Source organism: Ceratotherium simum, chromosome 35, assembly GCF_057802395.1.
Source record: "Ceratotherium simum simum isolate JZ-2026a chromosome 35, ASM5780239v1, whole genome shotgun sequence".
Classification (NCBI taxonomy): Eukaryota; Metazoa; Chordata; class Mammalia; order Perissodactyla; family Rhinocerotidae; genus Ceratotherium; species Ceratotherium simum.
In genome coordinates this window covers 17,582,832-17,599,821 of record NC_141934.1, presented here as the reverse complement: position 1 = coordinate 17,599,821, position 16,990 = coordinate 17,582,832, and the positions used below count along the sequence as shown (strand labels likewise).

Sequence of the window (16,990 nt, the reverse complement as noted above, 5' to 3'; positions counted from 1 at the left end):
GTGGTCTCTGCCCTCATGGAACTCCTATTGGGGGAACAGGGCTTTAAACAAATGGATAAATAAACAGATGGCTGCCAATTGTGATAAGCGCTTCTGAAGAAAAGTACAGGAATTGAGAGAAGGTATAACTGACATAACTTGAGGAGTCAGGGGACACCTTCCCAGGAAGTGGTGATTGAGATGAAGTGACAACAGTGACAGGTGTCCAGGAGCCTAAGGGTGTGAGGCAGGAGAGAACACAGTTCACTCAAGGAATTTTTTTGGAAAGCCAGTGTGGCAGAGGGAACAAGAAGAGACTAGAGAGGGGGCGGGAGCCAGCTCACCCAGGGCCTTGTGGGTCACGTTAAGGATCTGTCACCTGTGAACAACGGAGATCGTGGTAGAATCTTAACCTGGGTTTGGGGGCCAGATTCTCATTTGGGGAAGATCACTTTGAAGGACTGGATTGGGGCCAAAGTGGATATGGAAAGATCCATTTGGAGACGACTGCATAGTTTGGACCAGCGTGCTGGTGATGGAGGAGGACATGGAAAAAAGCAGAACAGAGGTCGCTATCTACACCCCATGAGCCAAATCTGGCCCTCCGCCTGTTTTGTAAATAAAGTTTTATTGGAACACAGCCCCATCCATTTGTTTTGATGTTGTCTATGGCTGCTCTGTGCTACAATGGCAGAGTTGAGTAGTTGTGATGGAGACCATATGGCTTGCAAAACTGAAAATATTTACTATCTGGTCCTTTACTGGGCATTACCTAAACATTTGCTGACCTCTGATTAAGAAGGTTAACTCAATGAGACTTGGAGATGGGGCATCATGGAGAGGGAGGGCCCAAGATCACACTTAGATAAAATATAGACTTGCACCAACTGGTGCAAGATGGGGCCACTAGAGATGAATCAGTTTTATTGGGGAGGGAAGCAAATTTGATTAAAACCACCCGCCAACCTACTGTCTCACGAAAATGAGGTCAGGCCAAGTTGTGTGCAGAAAGAGCGTGTGACTTGAAGTTGGAAGGCGCCATGGTTTCTAGTCTCGGCCCTGATGTGCTGTGTAACCTCTAACCACGGATTTCTCCTCCTGGAATATCAGTTTCCTCATCCGTGGAATGGGGGTGCAGGAGCACAGATAAAGAATACGAATGCCAGGTGTCCACTGTGTAGTTCTATAGCACCGTTACACACCACTTCTTTCCCTGTTGCTATGAAATCAGTTGAAGTCTGAGAATTCCTCATCAGGGGGGTTACTGGGACAAAGGCACAATCAGACACAGGTCCTGATGACAGAGAACAGGACTGCCCACGCCGACAGGGTGTATCTGACCAAGAATCAGGACTCCCTCCGATAGACATAAATGACCCCCCTTGGCTCCTAACGCCAACCACTTACCAACCAATTTCTGCTACCACGCTTCCTGGTGGGAGCAATCATAACAAAAGGTCTAAGGTTGTCTAATGCACGCTGAGCCCAAGCCGTTTGTGCTAAGGCAGGAATTGCAAAATGCGCAGGCAGACCAGAGACAAGAGAATTGATGATAAAAACCCGGAAGTGGCCTCGCACAGAACATACGCACGCACCTCACACACGCACACATCACCAGCCCTCCAGACACACCAAACGTGTCGACTTTTAAACGAAGGCACTGTTTCCGTCCTCTGGAGCACTTTCAGGAACAGCAGAGACCACAGCTTTGCAATCATCTTGGCGAAGTGGAGAGAGCCTTGGTTGGGCAACAGGAGACCCAGGTTCAAATCCCTCTGTAACCCTGGGCAAGTCAGTCCGTCTCCACCTTCTGGCCTCAACTTCTGCTGTGGATATCAGGGAATAATAAAGCAGAAACCCTAAGAAATTTCCAACTTAAAAAGAAATGCCATCTGTAAAATGAGGGGTTGGATTCAGTAATTTCTGAGGCCCCTACCAGTTCTGACCTCTATGATTCTAGAACAAAGGTTAAAAATTGGGAACCCCAAGATCAATTACGACCCACCAACCTGTGGGGTTATTTAATACTGGCTCACACAGGGTTAAAAGATTCTTCACTGCGTGCTAACATTTTAAAATCGGGAGAGTTCTCATAGAAGTCACAATCTCTGACTTCTTTTGAAAAATTCAAAGATCTGGTAGCCCTGGTCCCACAAAGAGAGGATGCACCAAGAAGGACACAACATCATTTATGTAGAGGTCCTGCTAAAACTGCACAGCCTGAGTCTAACCACACATCTGAGGAAACACAGACACATCCAAATGGAGGGACATCCTGTAAAGGAGCTGGTCCTACTCTTCAAACTTGTCAAAGTCATAAACAAGGCTGAGGAACTACCTGCTCAAGCTTGATGCAACAGCTAGATGCTATGTGTGACCCTGGATTGGATCCCACACCAGAAAAAAAAAAATTGCTACAAATGATACTGTTGGGACAATTGCTGAAATTGGAATATGGTTAGGAGGAAGTCTTGAGTTGATGTCAAGTTTACAGAATCTGGTAACTGCGTGGTTATGTAAGAGAGTATGCAACACAGTCTGAAATGGTTCACAAAAACAAGAGAGACACAACGGGGTGGCGGTGGGGCATTGGAGAGAGCAAGCAAATACAAGGAAATATTAATCTGGTGAATCCAAGTAAAGGGGGTACAGGAGTCCTTTGTACTGTTTTTGCAACTTTTCTGTAAGTTTGAAATCATTTCAAAATAAAATGCTAGAAAAAAATAAGTCATATAACCGAGTGATTCTCAAATGTTAGCATGCAGAATCCGCCGGAGGCCGGTAAAAACTCAGATTGCTGGACCCTCCCCAGAGCTCCTGATTCAGTAGGTCTGGAGGGGGGAGAGCAAGAATTTGCATTTCTAAGAAGCTTTCAGGTGATGCTGAGGACGCTGGTCCAGGACACACACTTCGAGAAGCCCTGGTACAGCCTAAATTGTGGAAGTGACCACCAAAAGAACTAGACACAGAAAGAGTTTTTAAAAAGCAGCATGGGGAGAGGGATGGTGCAGGAGACCAGTGTTTTCCATTAGGGATCTTTCTGTATCATTTTATTTGTTTCCAGGTATATATATTTTCAAACCTACAAAGCTCCTAGACCAGTACCTGCCTGGCAAGTAGCAGACAGTCAGTATGTGTTGGGACCTGCTGGGACCTGAGTTTCTAAAATATGGCAAAGATGCTTCCTGTGGCAGCTGGGGGGTTGGGGAGCGGATTTCTGCCTGCTCATTCTTGGGGAGAAACATTCTTTGGGTCACTCCCACGGGATATATGTTTTCCCCTTGGAATTGCCACCACTGAGTCAGGTCAGACCCAAACTTCTCAAAATCTCTCCCGATTCTGAGATGGCAGCGTGGTTCAGGCAGCAGACTTCTGTCATGACACGCGCTCCTCCTCCCCCTCCTCCAAGCGGGTAATGAACCTTGGCCTCAAGCCTCATTAAACCCCATTATATAATCACCCCCATCCTGGGTCTCTTTATAACTTCCAGTGGCTGGTTTCTTGGGAGTATGCAGTTCGGCTTCATCAGTCTTTATTGCTACCTGCTGCCTCCCTCGACAAATCGGGCTCCTGACTCAGCCTCAGGCACAGGAGGCCAGGCCCTCAATGGAGGGTCAGCTATCTGTCGCCTTGTCTCTGGGAGATGCCTGGAGGAGAGATGAGGAGAGGGCACGGTGGGGCAGGGGAAGGGGAGGGTGTGCCGTCTTTCAAGACACCTCACGAAGGACAATCTCTCATAAGACCAGGGCTTCATATCAAACTGCAGCTGGTATCATTAGGTCCAAGATGAAGAAGTCTGGGAATCATCAGTCACTCATTCCCTTTGGGAGCTGCTACCCTGAAGTACTTGACCCTCAGAAGCAGCTAATAAAGAAACACCCAGAAAACTGCAGGTGGCAAAAGTACCCTGTCATCCCTCGTCTTCTCCCAAAGACGTCCAGAATGAATGAGTCGCAGAAGCTGTCTGCAACTCATTCTCTTGGGTGCTTTCTGCAGCTGCCTGGCCCCCACAGAGATGGCTACCACCTGGGACAATGAATCCTCTGAATATCAACGACGGAGTCCGGCAGTGTAATAACTGGTTAGTCAGTGTGGGTTCTGCTCTCTGGGCGAGCACAGCTCGCTGGTGAACAAGAAGCATCCTTGGAGCGAGGCTGTCCCGCACAACACAATCCCCCAGCTAGGCAAGGGCACCAGCAAGAAAACTTGAACAAGTTCAAGTCCCAACTTGATGAGCAAGCAGGTTTCAGTGAAGACAGTGTTGTGATTTCATTCCGCAGCATTGCAGAATGGTCGCTTCAGGATGAATACGAACTCCACTTCCTTCCTGACCTGTGACGTTGGGTCAGTAACTTAATCTCTCAGCCCCAGTTTCTTCATCTGTAAAATGGGGATCATAATAGTCCCTACCTTATAGAGGATTGTGAAACTTAAGTGAAATAAGAGAAGTAAATTGCTTTGCCCTAATTGACGAGGCCTGGAACATTATCAACGCACAATAAATGCCAACTGCTATTATTATCATCATTTTCATCATTGTTACAAGCTAGTCCATCACATAGCATACAGCAATAGCTCCCAAAGCTACCCTTCATCGAGACTCAGTTCTCTAAGCACCAGCCCCCATGCTACGAAATTTACATGTATTTCTCATTTTGTCCCCACTACATCCTTGCTGGGGAGAAATAGACACAGGGGGTTTGGTGACTTGCCCAATGACATGTCAGCCGCTACTCATTTGCTATAAACCCAAAATCACTTCCACCAGCCAGTAATGAATGATGATGAATAATTACTCCTTCCATCTAGGCGGCATTTTTTCATTCTGAGCTGGGATCAGAGAAACCCTACAAGGAGCCACAGGTACACAGCTTGTTGGACCAAAAATGGCCCATGCATGGAGGGCATCCTATCAGACACCATGGGAGCAACATGGCATGCTTGAACAGGACACGGAATAAATACAGCAAGGATGGAGAGCTAAGTCCACTGTTGTCTGCTTCTCTGGGAAGCATCCTGAGTCAGCATCTTCCACGTCGAGCAGTAGTCGGATAACTTGTGCTTTGTCCATGGCTAATCTTAGAGACAGATTCCTTCGTAAGCTGGGGCCCCTGCCACTCCCCTCTCTCCCCTGCTCATCACCCTCAGACCAGGGAAGTAGGGTAACCCCCTAGAGGTGAAGTCCTTCTCACATCTTATCTGAGGTGGCTAGGCACCCTGAGGGTCCAAGGCTCGGCCACTCTACAGCCAGATCTGCCTAATGCTGTCTCCAGGCATCACCATCAGGGCTAACAAGATGCGTATCACCACCCTTCACGGTGCAGCCATGGCCAGAGCTGACAGCGACAAACGGGCAGACAGACTCAGCCTGGCAGGGACGCAGCCTCAGGGGCTCCCTTGGCTGGGTCAGTGGGAGGAGGGCTGGCTCTGGGGCCAGAGGCAGAAAGTTCTCTTCTGCAACTCAGCATGGTGAGAGGACGGGATTATTACAAACAAGGGGGAACCAGCATCCGCAGCTGAGTTCTCCCAACAGCCCCGCTGGAGTCTCCAAAAGCAGCATCTAAGTGAGTCAAAAGATTTGCCTGGGAAAAGCTCACTGGATAAGCCTTGGAATCTCAGAGTTTCTAAGCTCTGGAATGGACCCTCACGGAGTCTTTTACTGTACACTTGGGGAAACTGAGACCCAGATAGAGAAAGAAACTAACTTCAACAAAGAGATGGAATGTAGGCTAGACTGGATCTGGACTCAAAACCTATAACACGGGCAAGATCATTCACCTTTCTGAGCCTCAGTTTCCTTATGTATAAAATGGGAATAACAATGCCAGCCTCAAAGATTGTGGTGAGTCTTAACTGGGACAAGGCAGGGACAAAGGTCACACAAGCAATTGGTGGCAACACTGAGACTCCAACAGAGGGTGTCAGATTTCCTAACCTGGAGCCTGTCCCAGCAGGCTGCCTCTGTCTCTGCTATTTGTCAGGATCAACGGAGAAGGGACTGGTCCGTGGGGCTCCAGCTAATATTCGGGTTACACACTCATTCTCCCACTGAGACCCAAATGCTAACTTTTCTCTTTCTGGGAGATCTCTTTGCATACAAAGACCAGGACTGTCCAGAGAGGCAATTGTGTGTCTAGAGCCTCTTAGTTCCAGGAGCTGATTTTAATTAAGGACTTTGCTCCTGCCCTAGACAACAGAGAAAGAAGCCTCTCCTCTCCGATGGAGACCAGGGCAGGCACAAAAAGTTGGGAGCCACGGTGAGTCCTCACAGAACTCTTTGGCAGGAGAATGGGGGTCTAGATGTGCAAGTCTGTGATTTTTTAAGCAGGCTGGAGACACTTCTACACTGGCCAGAACCGCAGTGCATAGCTGCAGTCAAACCCCCAGGGGTGGCCATGCTGACATTCGCTCAGAGGATGGAGATGCCCAAAGACAGATGGATGCTGGAGGCAGCTGCCCAGCGTCCTGCCAAGGTAAATTCCAGCACTGTTAGGGCCGCGGGGAAGGGGGGTGAACAGACAGCCACAGTCCCCAAATGAATCAAGGAGCCAGAGGATCTGAATGCTGCTTGGGAAAAGGAGCTAATAAACATCATAATGACAGCTACCATTTATTAAGCACTTACTGTGTGCTGGGCATTGTGCAGATGACTCTGACATCCATGAGCTTATCTAATCCTCACAACCATCTATGAGGTTACCTATTGTCCCATTTTACAGACGAAGAAACTGAGGTTCAGAGAGACTCGTAACTTGCTCGAGGTCAGGCACACTGCTCAAAAGAACCAGAGCTGGGATTGGAACCCAGACATCTCCCTCCAGGGCCATGACAGCCTGCCGCGCTCTGCTGCCTTACACATTTCATATGTCACCACCCCTCTTTCTCATCCGGGCTCACCGAGCCACCCTCTGACTGCCACGTAGGTCCACCATCATGGAGCATTTTTGGCCTCTCTGACAGCGATTTCTCCTGACAAATTAATAAACTGGCCTCTGGTGTTGACGTGTGTCATGAGTGCTATTTTAGTTTGCTTGATTCAGGGCCCTGTGCCCCCAGGGCACTGAGACAAGCCAGACTCCGGAAGTCCTCCTGGCTGACGTCCACAGGGGTCTCTTCTGGTTTCAGATCCTCATCTGACTCCTGCAGTGGACGCATGATACACATTTGGGGACTGTCAACTGAGTTCACCATGCTGCCCCAGGCCAGCCGTCCAGCTGGGCTAAGGCCGACCTTCTGAACCCAACAGGCTTCACACTGGACAAACGTGTTGGATGTTATGTGTGCAATTTTCCAGGAGAGAATTAATAGATTTCATGAAACTCTCAAAGGGTCCACGGCCTCCCTAGAAACACTATAAAAACCCTTACGTAAAGGTAAAGAAGAGAACTCCACACTTAGAGAAAGGCATCCTGCTGGGTATTTGAGGGATCTTGGTTATCAAATCATAAGTGATGGTTAAGCTTGTATACACTGGAGTTAGAAAGAACCAGATTCAAATCCGGCTCAACTACTCAATAGCTGTGTGACTTGGCCAAGTTCTTTGATGTCTCTGAGCCTCAGTCTCCTCATCTATACAATGGGAATAACCCATCTGTACAACAGACTGTTGCAAGAACTAAATGAGATCACTCGTGGGTGATTAGCAGGTACTGGTGCTCAGTGAACATTACTCATCATTTGTCAGAGCAGCACCAGGACATGGTCACCCTGTGGCTGTATGAAGGGCCAGGGATTAATTCCTCCACATTCCAGCAGCCTCTCCTCCTCCCAAGTTCCCAGTCAATAAAAGTTCTCGTCTTGGCTGGAGGACTGGCTGGGCTTTTTTCAGGGGCTCCCCTCTGACCACGTCTGTGCCTGTTCAGCAAAACGGCCTCTGCGCAGAGAAGAGTAAACGTTTTCTGAGACCTCAGCCCCTGATCACCAGAAAGTTCCATTTCCACTCCGAGTAATAACCACTTTGTCTCCAGCAGAAATGCGTGGGAGCAGAATACAAACCACCCCAGGCCACGCTCAGCCCAGATTGAACCCAAATCCATCTTTGAGATGTAAAGGTTATACATGTTGACCTGAGCGGGGGAAATAATTAAAAAATTTAATCATAGATGCCTTATCCACAGCAGCCAAGGAAAATCCTATAACCGGGGAGCTGAGAAGCAGAGAGAAAAGGCTGTTTCCTTGAATGCCCTGCATGCTTGCTTCCCTCTGTCATCCCCATACACCTGCAGGCAAAAACAGTAGGAACGTGGGCCCATTGACAGCTGCCAGTCACCCTCTGGAGCGCCAATTACCCCCCTTCCATTGGAAACCATCCAAAGGGGCGTGAGCGGCGGCCGGCAGCCGGCGGATGCGTTCAGCGAGCATTTCGCGAGCATTTCACGAGCATTTGCGCAAGAGAAAGAAAACGGAGCGTGCACCTGGCATGGGGGCCAGCAGGTGCCGCGGCCCGGCGCGCGCTGGCTTACTTGCGGAGAAGTTGGCCTCGGTGTGGACGGGAGGGGTGGAGGGCAGGAAGGGCGCGTGCCCCACAAAAAAGGAGCGGAGGGAGCGCTCCGAGAGCAGCGGGGAGCGCTGCTGCGAAGGGATGTTCTCGCAGCTGCCCACGCTGCTGTGGATCTTGAGGTTCAAGGGTTTGCTTTTCTTCTTGGCTCTGAAAGGGAGACAGAAAAAGAGGAGAGGAAATGTATCCACAGGCACACAACACGAGAGCAGGGAGACCCAACCTCCTTCACACGGCACCCGATATCCATCCCCACCTTGATCTGGCCCCTCGGCCCTCTGCATTCCCCCCTCACGGAGTCCAGCCACATCTTCTGCACTCTCTCTCACCTCCAACCCTTTGCTTATGCTGTCCCCACCGCCTGGAATACCCTTCCTTTCTTTGCCTGGTTAATCCCCATCTGTCTTTTATGGTGTCCTCTCCTCCAGGAAGACTTCCCTGATACCCCAATCCCTCCCAGCCAGGGCTGAGTGTTTCTTTCTCCAGGAAGCCTTCCATGACACCGCCCCTTCCCTCCTAGCCTGGGTGGGTGTTCCTCCTCAATTCTCCTAAAATATTCTAGATATCTCTCTGTGGCTGCACTTTCTATTTTTCCAAATTTGTTCTTTTAGCTTTCATCTCCCAAGAGGATTGTGGGTCTTTGGGGGCAATGATGCTGTATTGTTCATTTCTCTGTCCTTGGCAACTAGTACAAAGCCTGGCACACAGTAGGTGCTCATTAAATGATTATTAAATGACCATCTGGATTAAGACTGGCATTTATCATACTGCATTCTACTTCTGTATCTTCCACACTCGACTGTGGGCTCCTTGAAGGCAGGAATTTGTGGTTTTCGTTTTTAGGGCTCTCAGCCCCTAGCTCGGCACCAGCTGAATAGAATGAACCTCTTGAGGTGGTTTTGAAACGTTTCTCCCCTTCCCAAGGGGCTTAGGGGATCAGTTTAAGAGAGCCTGGTTTAAAACTGCGTGGAAAACTAACCTCACTGCTCTCCTCCCCTCTCCCTCCAAAGCCCCATTCAGGTCTGGCCAGGAGTTGGGCGCCCTCTTGTGGCCAAAGCGAACCCTCCTTGCAAATTTTCACAGTTCTGGGTAAAGTGCCCAGAAAGGTGTGTTAACCTGAGACTGGAGGCCTCCCACACCAGCAACCTAAAAGTCACCATCTCCAGGAGGCCTGCCGCCCATCGGCTTTAAGGAGTCCAAGTCTGCCTGCAGAGCCACAGGGTGGATGGATGGATGCTTATTGCCTCCCCAGGGGCCTGCGGCAAGGCCCAGGAAGCTGCTTCCTGTTAGGGCAGCACACGTTGGCTGGCTCTCCCTGGCCGTGGTTGGAGAAGAGAGGGAAGCAAGGAGGGGGTGGCATTTCATTCCACACGTGTGTCCAATGGTGGAGATTCAAAGAGGCATCTACACCGAGGCGGTGTAACATAGGAGCTAAACTCGCAGGCTTCTGGGTCAGGGAGACAGGGCCTGGGGCCTGATGGTGACCTCAGGAAAGTGATCTTGCCTCTTTGTGCCTCAGTTTCCTCATCTGGACAATGGGGAAAATAATAGCACCTACCTAAGAAGGATATCGTGACAATTCTATGAGATCACCTGCTTGGCACAGGGCCTAGAAACAGAACGAGGGATCAAGTTACCTGTTATTAACGTCACTATGACCAGGTTGGATTGGGTGGCTATATGGCATGGAAAGAACCTTGAAGAAGCCAAAAATTGAAGCCAACCCATGTTTTTCATCAGAAACATCCAGCAACTCTCTAAACTCACTGCTACCCTTGGCAGATGAAGAGGATGCAGTCAGACTCTCTGGAAATAAATACCACTATCATCTTCAAAACTTGGATGGGAGCCTTGCAACACTGGGCCACCAAGTGATGAGGCCAGATCCTTTGTACAAGGGGAACCAAGTCTAACCCGGCACAAGTTTAACAGTAGCTCAATGACTGCAGAGAGGCAATTTGCTTTACCGCCTCATGGCCACAGATGGAGCAGAGAAGGGGTACATATAAATAAATGTTAGTTAGACAGATGGATAGATTAAAAGATGGATGGATGGATGGAAGGAAGGGTGAAAAAGTGGAAGGATGAAACGAATGAAGGACAGAGAGGATGGGAGGATGAGGGGATGGAAGCATGGATAGAAAGTATGGAGGATGAGAGGATGACAGAATGGGAGGACAAATGGATGGAATGAGAGAGAGAATGGGAAGATAAAATAATAGGTAAAAGGAATGGAGGAGGATGGGAGGATAGATGGAAGGAAGGAAAGGTGAAAAGGTCAAAGGATGGAAGGATGATGGATGGATGGAGAGATAGATGGATGTAATGAAGAAAGAGAGGATGGCAGGATGGACAGATGGATAGATGGAAGGGAGAAAGAGGGGACAGGAGGGAGAGAAAGTGGGAGGATAAATGGCTATCTGATCAGAGTAGGTGGAAGGGAATCCTATATTGCTTCCTACCCACCAAGGAAGTCTTCAGGGCCAGGATATGGGATTCACCTTTACCATCTGCGCTCATTACCCAGGCATGCTCAGAGGGGAAAACAGACACAAATGACTGTGTCTGATGACTCTGACTGTTCACTAAGATTTAGTGGCTATTTTGCAGTATATCCTTCAGATGCAATTAAAAAGAACATTCTTTCCATGATCTTTGCAGGATATTAGATATCTATCTGTCTTTTCTGGAAATGGGGACATTTCTGGGAAAAGCAGTAAAACTGGGTGGCACAAAACATTGGCAAGGGCAGCTCCATCCTTTGGGGCTGTGTCAGCCCTGGGTGGACCATGCTGCTTTCTGGATGGGAAAGCAAGTCAGGGCTCCCTGACATGGTGGGCTCTGCTGACAGCAGCCCCAGAGCCGGGCTGAGCTGAGGCTGCAACCCAGCTCTGGGGCCACAGTCTGTGCTTAGGACAATGCCCTTGTTTTACCAGGTACAGCAAAGGACTATTCCAGTGTTGGAATCTAGGAAAGTTCTTCCGATCTTCATGATGGCTAATTTGCATAGAATATCCGAACTAAAAGGATCCTGGGAATCCGTACCTGTTCAAATCGGCTCATTACTTTCTATCTCCAGCCCCACAGTTCTGGTCCAAGCCACCTTCTTGCCTCACCTGAGCTGTTGCTGCCTCTTAATTGGACTCCCAATCCCACTTTGTTTTTTTTGCTTTATTTTTATATTGAGGTGAAATTCACATAATATAAAATTAACCACTTGAAAGTGAACAATGCAGTGGCATTAAGTACATTCACAATATTGTGCAATTACCACCTCTATCTAGTTTCACAATATTTTCATCACCCCAAAAGGAAACCTTGTACCCATTAAACACTTACTCTCCATTCCCCTTCCCTCCAGTCCCTGGCAACCACCAATCTGTTTTCTGTCTCCATGGAGTTGCCTATTCTGGGTATTTCATAATGGAATTCATAAATGGAATCATACAATATGTGAACTTTCGCGTCTGGCTTCTTTCATTTAGCATCATGTTTTTGAGGTTTGTCCATGTTGTAATATGTCTCAAAACTTCATTCCTTTTTCCTCCCCCAGTTTATCGAGATATAATTGATATACATCACTGTGTAAGTTTAAGGTAAACAGCATAATGGTTTGACTTACACATACTGTGAAATGATTACCACAATAAGTTTAGTTGGCATTCATCATCTCATATAGATAAAAGAAAATGAAAAAGAAAAAAAAGAAAATTTTTTCCTTGTGGTGAGTACTCTTAGGACTTACTCTCTTAACAACTTTCCTATATATCATACAGCAGTGTTAACTATAGTCATCATGTTGTACATTACATCCCCAATACTTATTCATCTGAAAAAAATAACTGGAAGTTTGTACCTTTTGCCCATCTTCCTCTAATTCCTGCTCTCCCCACCCCCCCACCTCTGGTAACAACAAATCTGATCTCTTTTTCTATGGCTTTGTTTTTTTTTTTTAATTTCACTCATAAGTGAGATCATACAGTATTTGTCTTTCTCTGTCTGACTTATTTCACTTAGCATAATACACTCAAGGTCCGTCCATGTTGTCACAAATGGCAGGATTTCCTCATTTTTTATGGTTGAATAATATTCCATTGTGTGTGTATAAATATATATATAGTGTATATATATATATAGTGTATATATATATATATCACAACTGTTTTATCTATTAATCTGTTGATGGACACTTAGGTTGTTTTCATGTCTTGGCTATTGTAAATAATGCTGCTTTGAACATGAAGGTGTAGATATCTTTACAAGTTAGTGTTTTCATTTCCTTCGGATATACACCCAGAAGTGGAATTGCTGGATCATGTGGTAGTTCTATTTTTAATTTTTTGAGGATTCTCCACACTGTTTTCCATGGTGGCTGTACTAGTTTAAAATCCCACCAACAGTGCAGAAGGGCTCCCTTTTCTCTACATCCTTGACAGCATTTGTCATCTCCTGTCTTTTTGATGATGGCCATTCTAACAGGCATGAGGTGGTATCTCATTGTGGTTTTGATCTGCATTTCCCTAATGACTAGCGATGTTAAGCATCTTATCATGCACCTGTTCATTCCTTTTTATGGCTGAATAATCTCATCCCACTTTTGATTCTTTACAATGTATTCTCCACCTAACAGCTGAAGTGAGGTTTTATAAAGTATATATTGTATCATGTCACTCCCCTGCTTAAAAACTGCCATAGGTTTCCTGTTGTTCTCCCTTCCCGTGGCTTAGGAAGCTTCATAGGACCCTCAGCGCCCACTCTTCAACTTCTCCTTCTACCAGCATCACCTTGTCACCCCCTGACTCTAGCCACTCTGGTCATCTTTCTGGTCCTTGACCACACCAAGTTCTCATCTACATCAGGGCCTTTGCACATGTGTTCCCTCTGCCTGGGACACTATTCCCCACCCTGCCTGTTAGTGGAGACTTACTCATCACCTAGGAATCACTTCCTTAGAGACGCAGTCCTCAACCCTCAGAAGTAGTCCGATCTCCAGGTTACGTGCTCCGGATCTCCAGCCCCATCTGCTTTTTCTTCATAGAATGCATCCTAATTAGAATTCTGCATCTACTTATGTGGTTACTGAATGAGTGTCTGTTTCCTCCACGGCCTGTACCTGCCACACACACAGGAAGGGCCCGTATCCCGAGCACTTAACACAAAGCAGGCACCCCACAGTGGCAAAGCCAAGACCAGACGCCAGGTCTACAGACACCCACCCAAGCCCACATGTCCCAGCTGAAGCCAGGATGTCTTGGCATCCTCCATCCTGGGGGAGTTCTAAAGGAATGTGGCCCAGTGTCAATCTGCAAGTCAAGAGGGCTGGTTCAGCAGCATCTTCCCAGTTAATTCTTAACTATGGCCTCCTTGAGGAGCAGAGACACATCTTATTTCTTTTTCCAGCCCCTAGCCACCCTCTGCCTAGGTCTGGCAGATGGCTCGGCAGGGAGAAGGCTCAATGTCCATTTGCTAGCCTGCCTCTCAGAGCCTTCATCACCAAGATCACTGATAATAAATAAATAAATAAATCAGTAACAAGAAAAAAAAGATTGCCAAGGGAAGCCCCACACTAATGTCTTTGCCCCATTTCCTCTTCCAGAAGTCTGCTGGGCTTTGAGTTGAGCAGAGCCGCTGGCTCACGTGATCTTTTCACCCTCAGCTTCCTCTTGCGTCCCCTTGAACTCAAAAGCCTTCCCCTGGCCAATTCCCTCAGTGTCTCATTAACGGCGTCTGGAGCATCTGGCGCAGCCAATTGGGAGGAAATGGCAGGGCTGGGGACAGACACGCTCCTCACCAGCGCGGGTGGAGGACAGGCCTGAGCACATTCTCACACACCACCCTCTGCAGCAAAGCGCGAATCCAGTAACCATTTCCCAAGACAGGAAAAAGCTCGCTGGGCTTACAGGGGGCTGTGGGAGCTGTCCCTCCCTCTCCAACAGGGGCATTTAATTTTATTTATTTATTTTTTCCCCCAAAGCCCCAGTAGATAGTTGTACATCACAGTTTCACATCCTTCTAGTTGCTGTATGTGGGACGCGGCCTCAGCATGGCCGGAGAAGCGGTGCATTGTGCGCGCCTGGGATCCGAACCTGGGCCGCCAGTAGTGGAGCGCGCGCACTTAACTGCTAAGCCACGGGGCCGGCCCTCCAACAGGGGCATTTAAATCTTTCACAGTTGGCCTGATCTGATGACCCAAGAGGAGGCCTCCAGGAAAGACCCTTTTCAAAACCAAAGACTAGCACCAGTTCTTGGGTTGGAAGGAGTAGGGGGTACGGACCCTTGGCTCAGCTGCTCAGAGCCCAGGGAAGGGGGAGGTTTGGAAAAGCAAGGGCCTGTGAAGTCTAACACCGAGAGGATGTTTAGTGAGAATCCGCTCTGCTCCTTGGCCACAGGCTACAACCCTCATTTCTGGCTTGAGTGCGCCCAAAGCATGGCATTAATTAACCAGGGCCCTGGCAAAACAGACCCAGATGACTCAAACAGCATAAGCATAAGCCCGCAGTGTACACTGCCTTTCCACAGGTGTGGAGGAGTATGCAGTGCTTTTACATGAGACGTGGATGACATTTTTGTATTTTAATTATTAATATTTGAAAAATAAACCTCTATATCTAATCCATAATTTCATAGTAATTATTTCCTGGTATACAGCTTTACGTAAAATATACTAAGAAAAAGAGGAAAAGGAGAAAAGGAAGAACGAGAAAAAAGAGGAAAAGAAGGAGAACGAGATGAGGAAGAAGAAAGGAGAAGGAAGAGGAAGAGACGTTGGTTTCAAAAACATTAAGTAAATTCTAGTATAGGTCCCAACAGAATGGCTAAAATAGAGTTGACAGTACCAAATGTTGACAAGGATATAGAGCAACCAGAATTCTCATAAAATTCTGGTGAGATTGTACAAAATGTACAACCATTTTAGAAACCTATTTGGCAGTATTTACTAAAGCTGAACATACCCTCTGACCCAACAATTTCCCCGTTGGGTATGTACTCAACCAAAATGAGTGCCCACGTCCATAAAACGACCCATGTAAGAATGTTCATGACAATGTGTTTTGTTTTGTTTTGTTTTGTTTTTTTGTGAGGAAGATCAGCCCTGAGCTAACATCCATGCCAATTCTCCTCTTTTTGCTGAGGAAGACTGGCCCTGGGCTAACATCTATTGCCAATCCTCCTCCTTTTTTTTTCCCCCCTTTTCTCCCCAAAGCCTCAGTAGATAGTTGTATGTCATAGTTGCACATCCTGCTAGTTGCTGTATGTGGGACGCCACCTCAGCATGGCTGGAGAAGCGGTGCGTCGGTGCGCGCCCGGGATCCGAACTCGGGCCGCCAGTAGCGGAGCGTGCGCACTTAACCACTAAGCCCCATGACAATGTTATTCAAATGGCCAAACACTGGAACAATCTCAATGTCCACCAATAATAGAATGGATAAAATAAATCCTAGTATACTCATACGATTGACTACTACATTGCAACGAAAAAGATGAAACTACTGTTATACTACAACATGGCTGAATCTCAAAGACATAGTGTTGGCAAATGAAGCCAGCCACAAAAGAGCATATATTGTATGATTCCATTATGATTCCATTTACAGGAAGTTCAAGAACAAATCTATGGTGAGAGAGGCCAGAAGAGTGATTTTGGGGGGCAGGTTATTGACCATAAGGGGACCCAAGAATCCAGCCCCTAGGGGGCTAGACATGTCCTCTGTCTTGATTGGGTGGTGGTTACCTGGGTGTATTGATACATAAAAATTCATCAAACTGTATACAAAAATTGTGTGCTTTACTACTGAATAAAACTTACGGCTTACAAGAAGTGTTTTAAAACAATAATAAAAAAGATAACAACCTAATTAAAAAGTGGGCAAGGAGTTGAATCGGCATTTCTCCAAAGAAGATATACAAATGGCCCATAAGCACATGAAAAGATGTTCACCATCATTAGTCATCAGGGAGATGCAAATCAAAACCACACTGAGATGCCACTTCACACCCACTAGACTGGCCGTAATCAAGAAATCAGAAAACAACAAGTGTTGGCGAGGATGTGGAGAAATTGGAACCCTTGTACATTGTTGGTGGGAATGCAAAATGGTGCAGCCACCGTGGAAAACAGTTTGATGGTTCCTCAACACGTTAAACATGGAATGAATATAGCCAAAAGGTGAAAACAACCCAAATGTCCATGAATGAATGAATGGATAAACAAATGGCAGTATATCTATACAATGGAATATTATTCAGCACTATGAAGTACTGATTCATGCTACAACATGGATGAACCTCAAAAATGTTAGCTAAGTGAAACACACAGCAAGAACTGTTTTGTGGTTACAAGAGGCAAAAGGGATGGGGGGTGGGCACAAGGGGTGAAGGGATGCATTTATATGGTGACTGACAAGCAATAACGTGCAACAAAAATTTCACAATAAAGAAAAAAAAATGTAGCTGAGTGAAAAACACACACACACAAAAGGCCACGTAGTATGATTCCAACTATATGAAATATCC

The 16,990-nt window shown here is 47.1% G+C and overlaps 1 protein-coding gene across 1 annotated transcript in view; it reads right to left on the bottom strand.

Moving 5' to 3' along the window:
* Positions 1-16,990, bottom strand: part of KSR2 (kinase suppressor of ras 2) — a 402,219-nt gene that overhangs the window by 158,177 nt on the left and 227,052 nt on the right. The window contains exon 5 of the mRNA XM_087424142.1: positions 8,442-8,626. Within this exon, the coding sequence (XP_087280268.1) occupies positions 8,442-8,626 (185 nt within the window). The remainder of the gene's footprint in view (positions 1-8,441; positions 8,627-16,990) is intronic.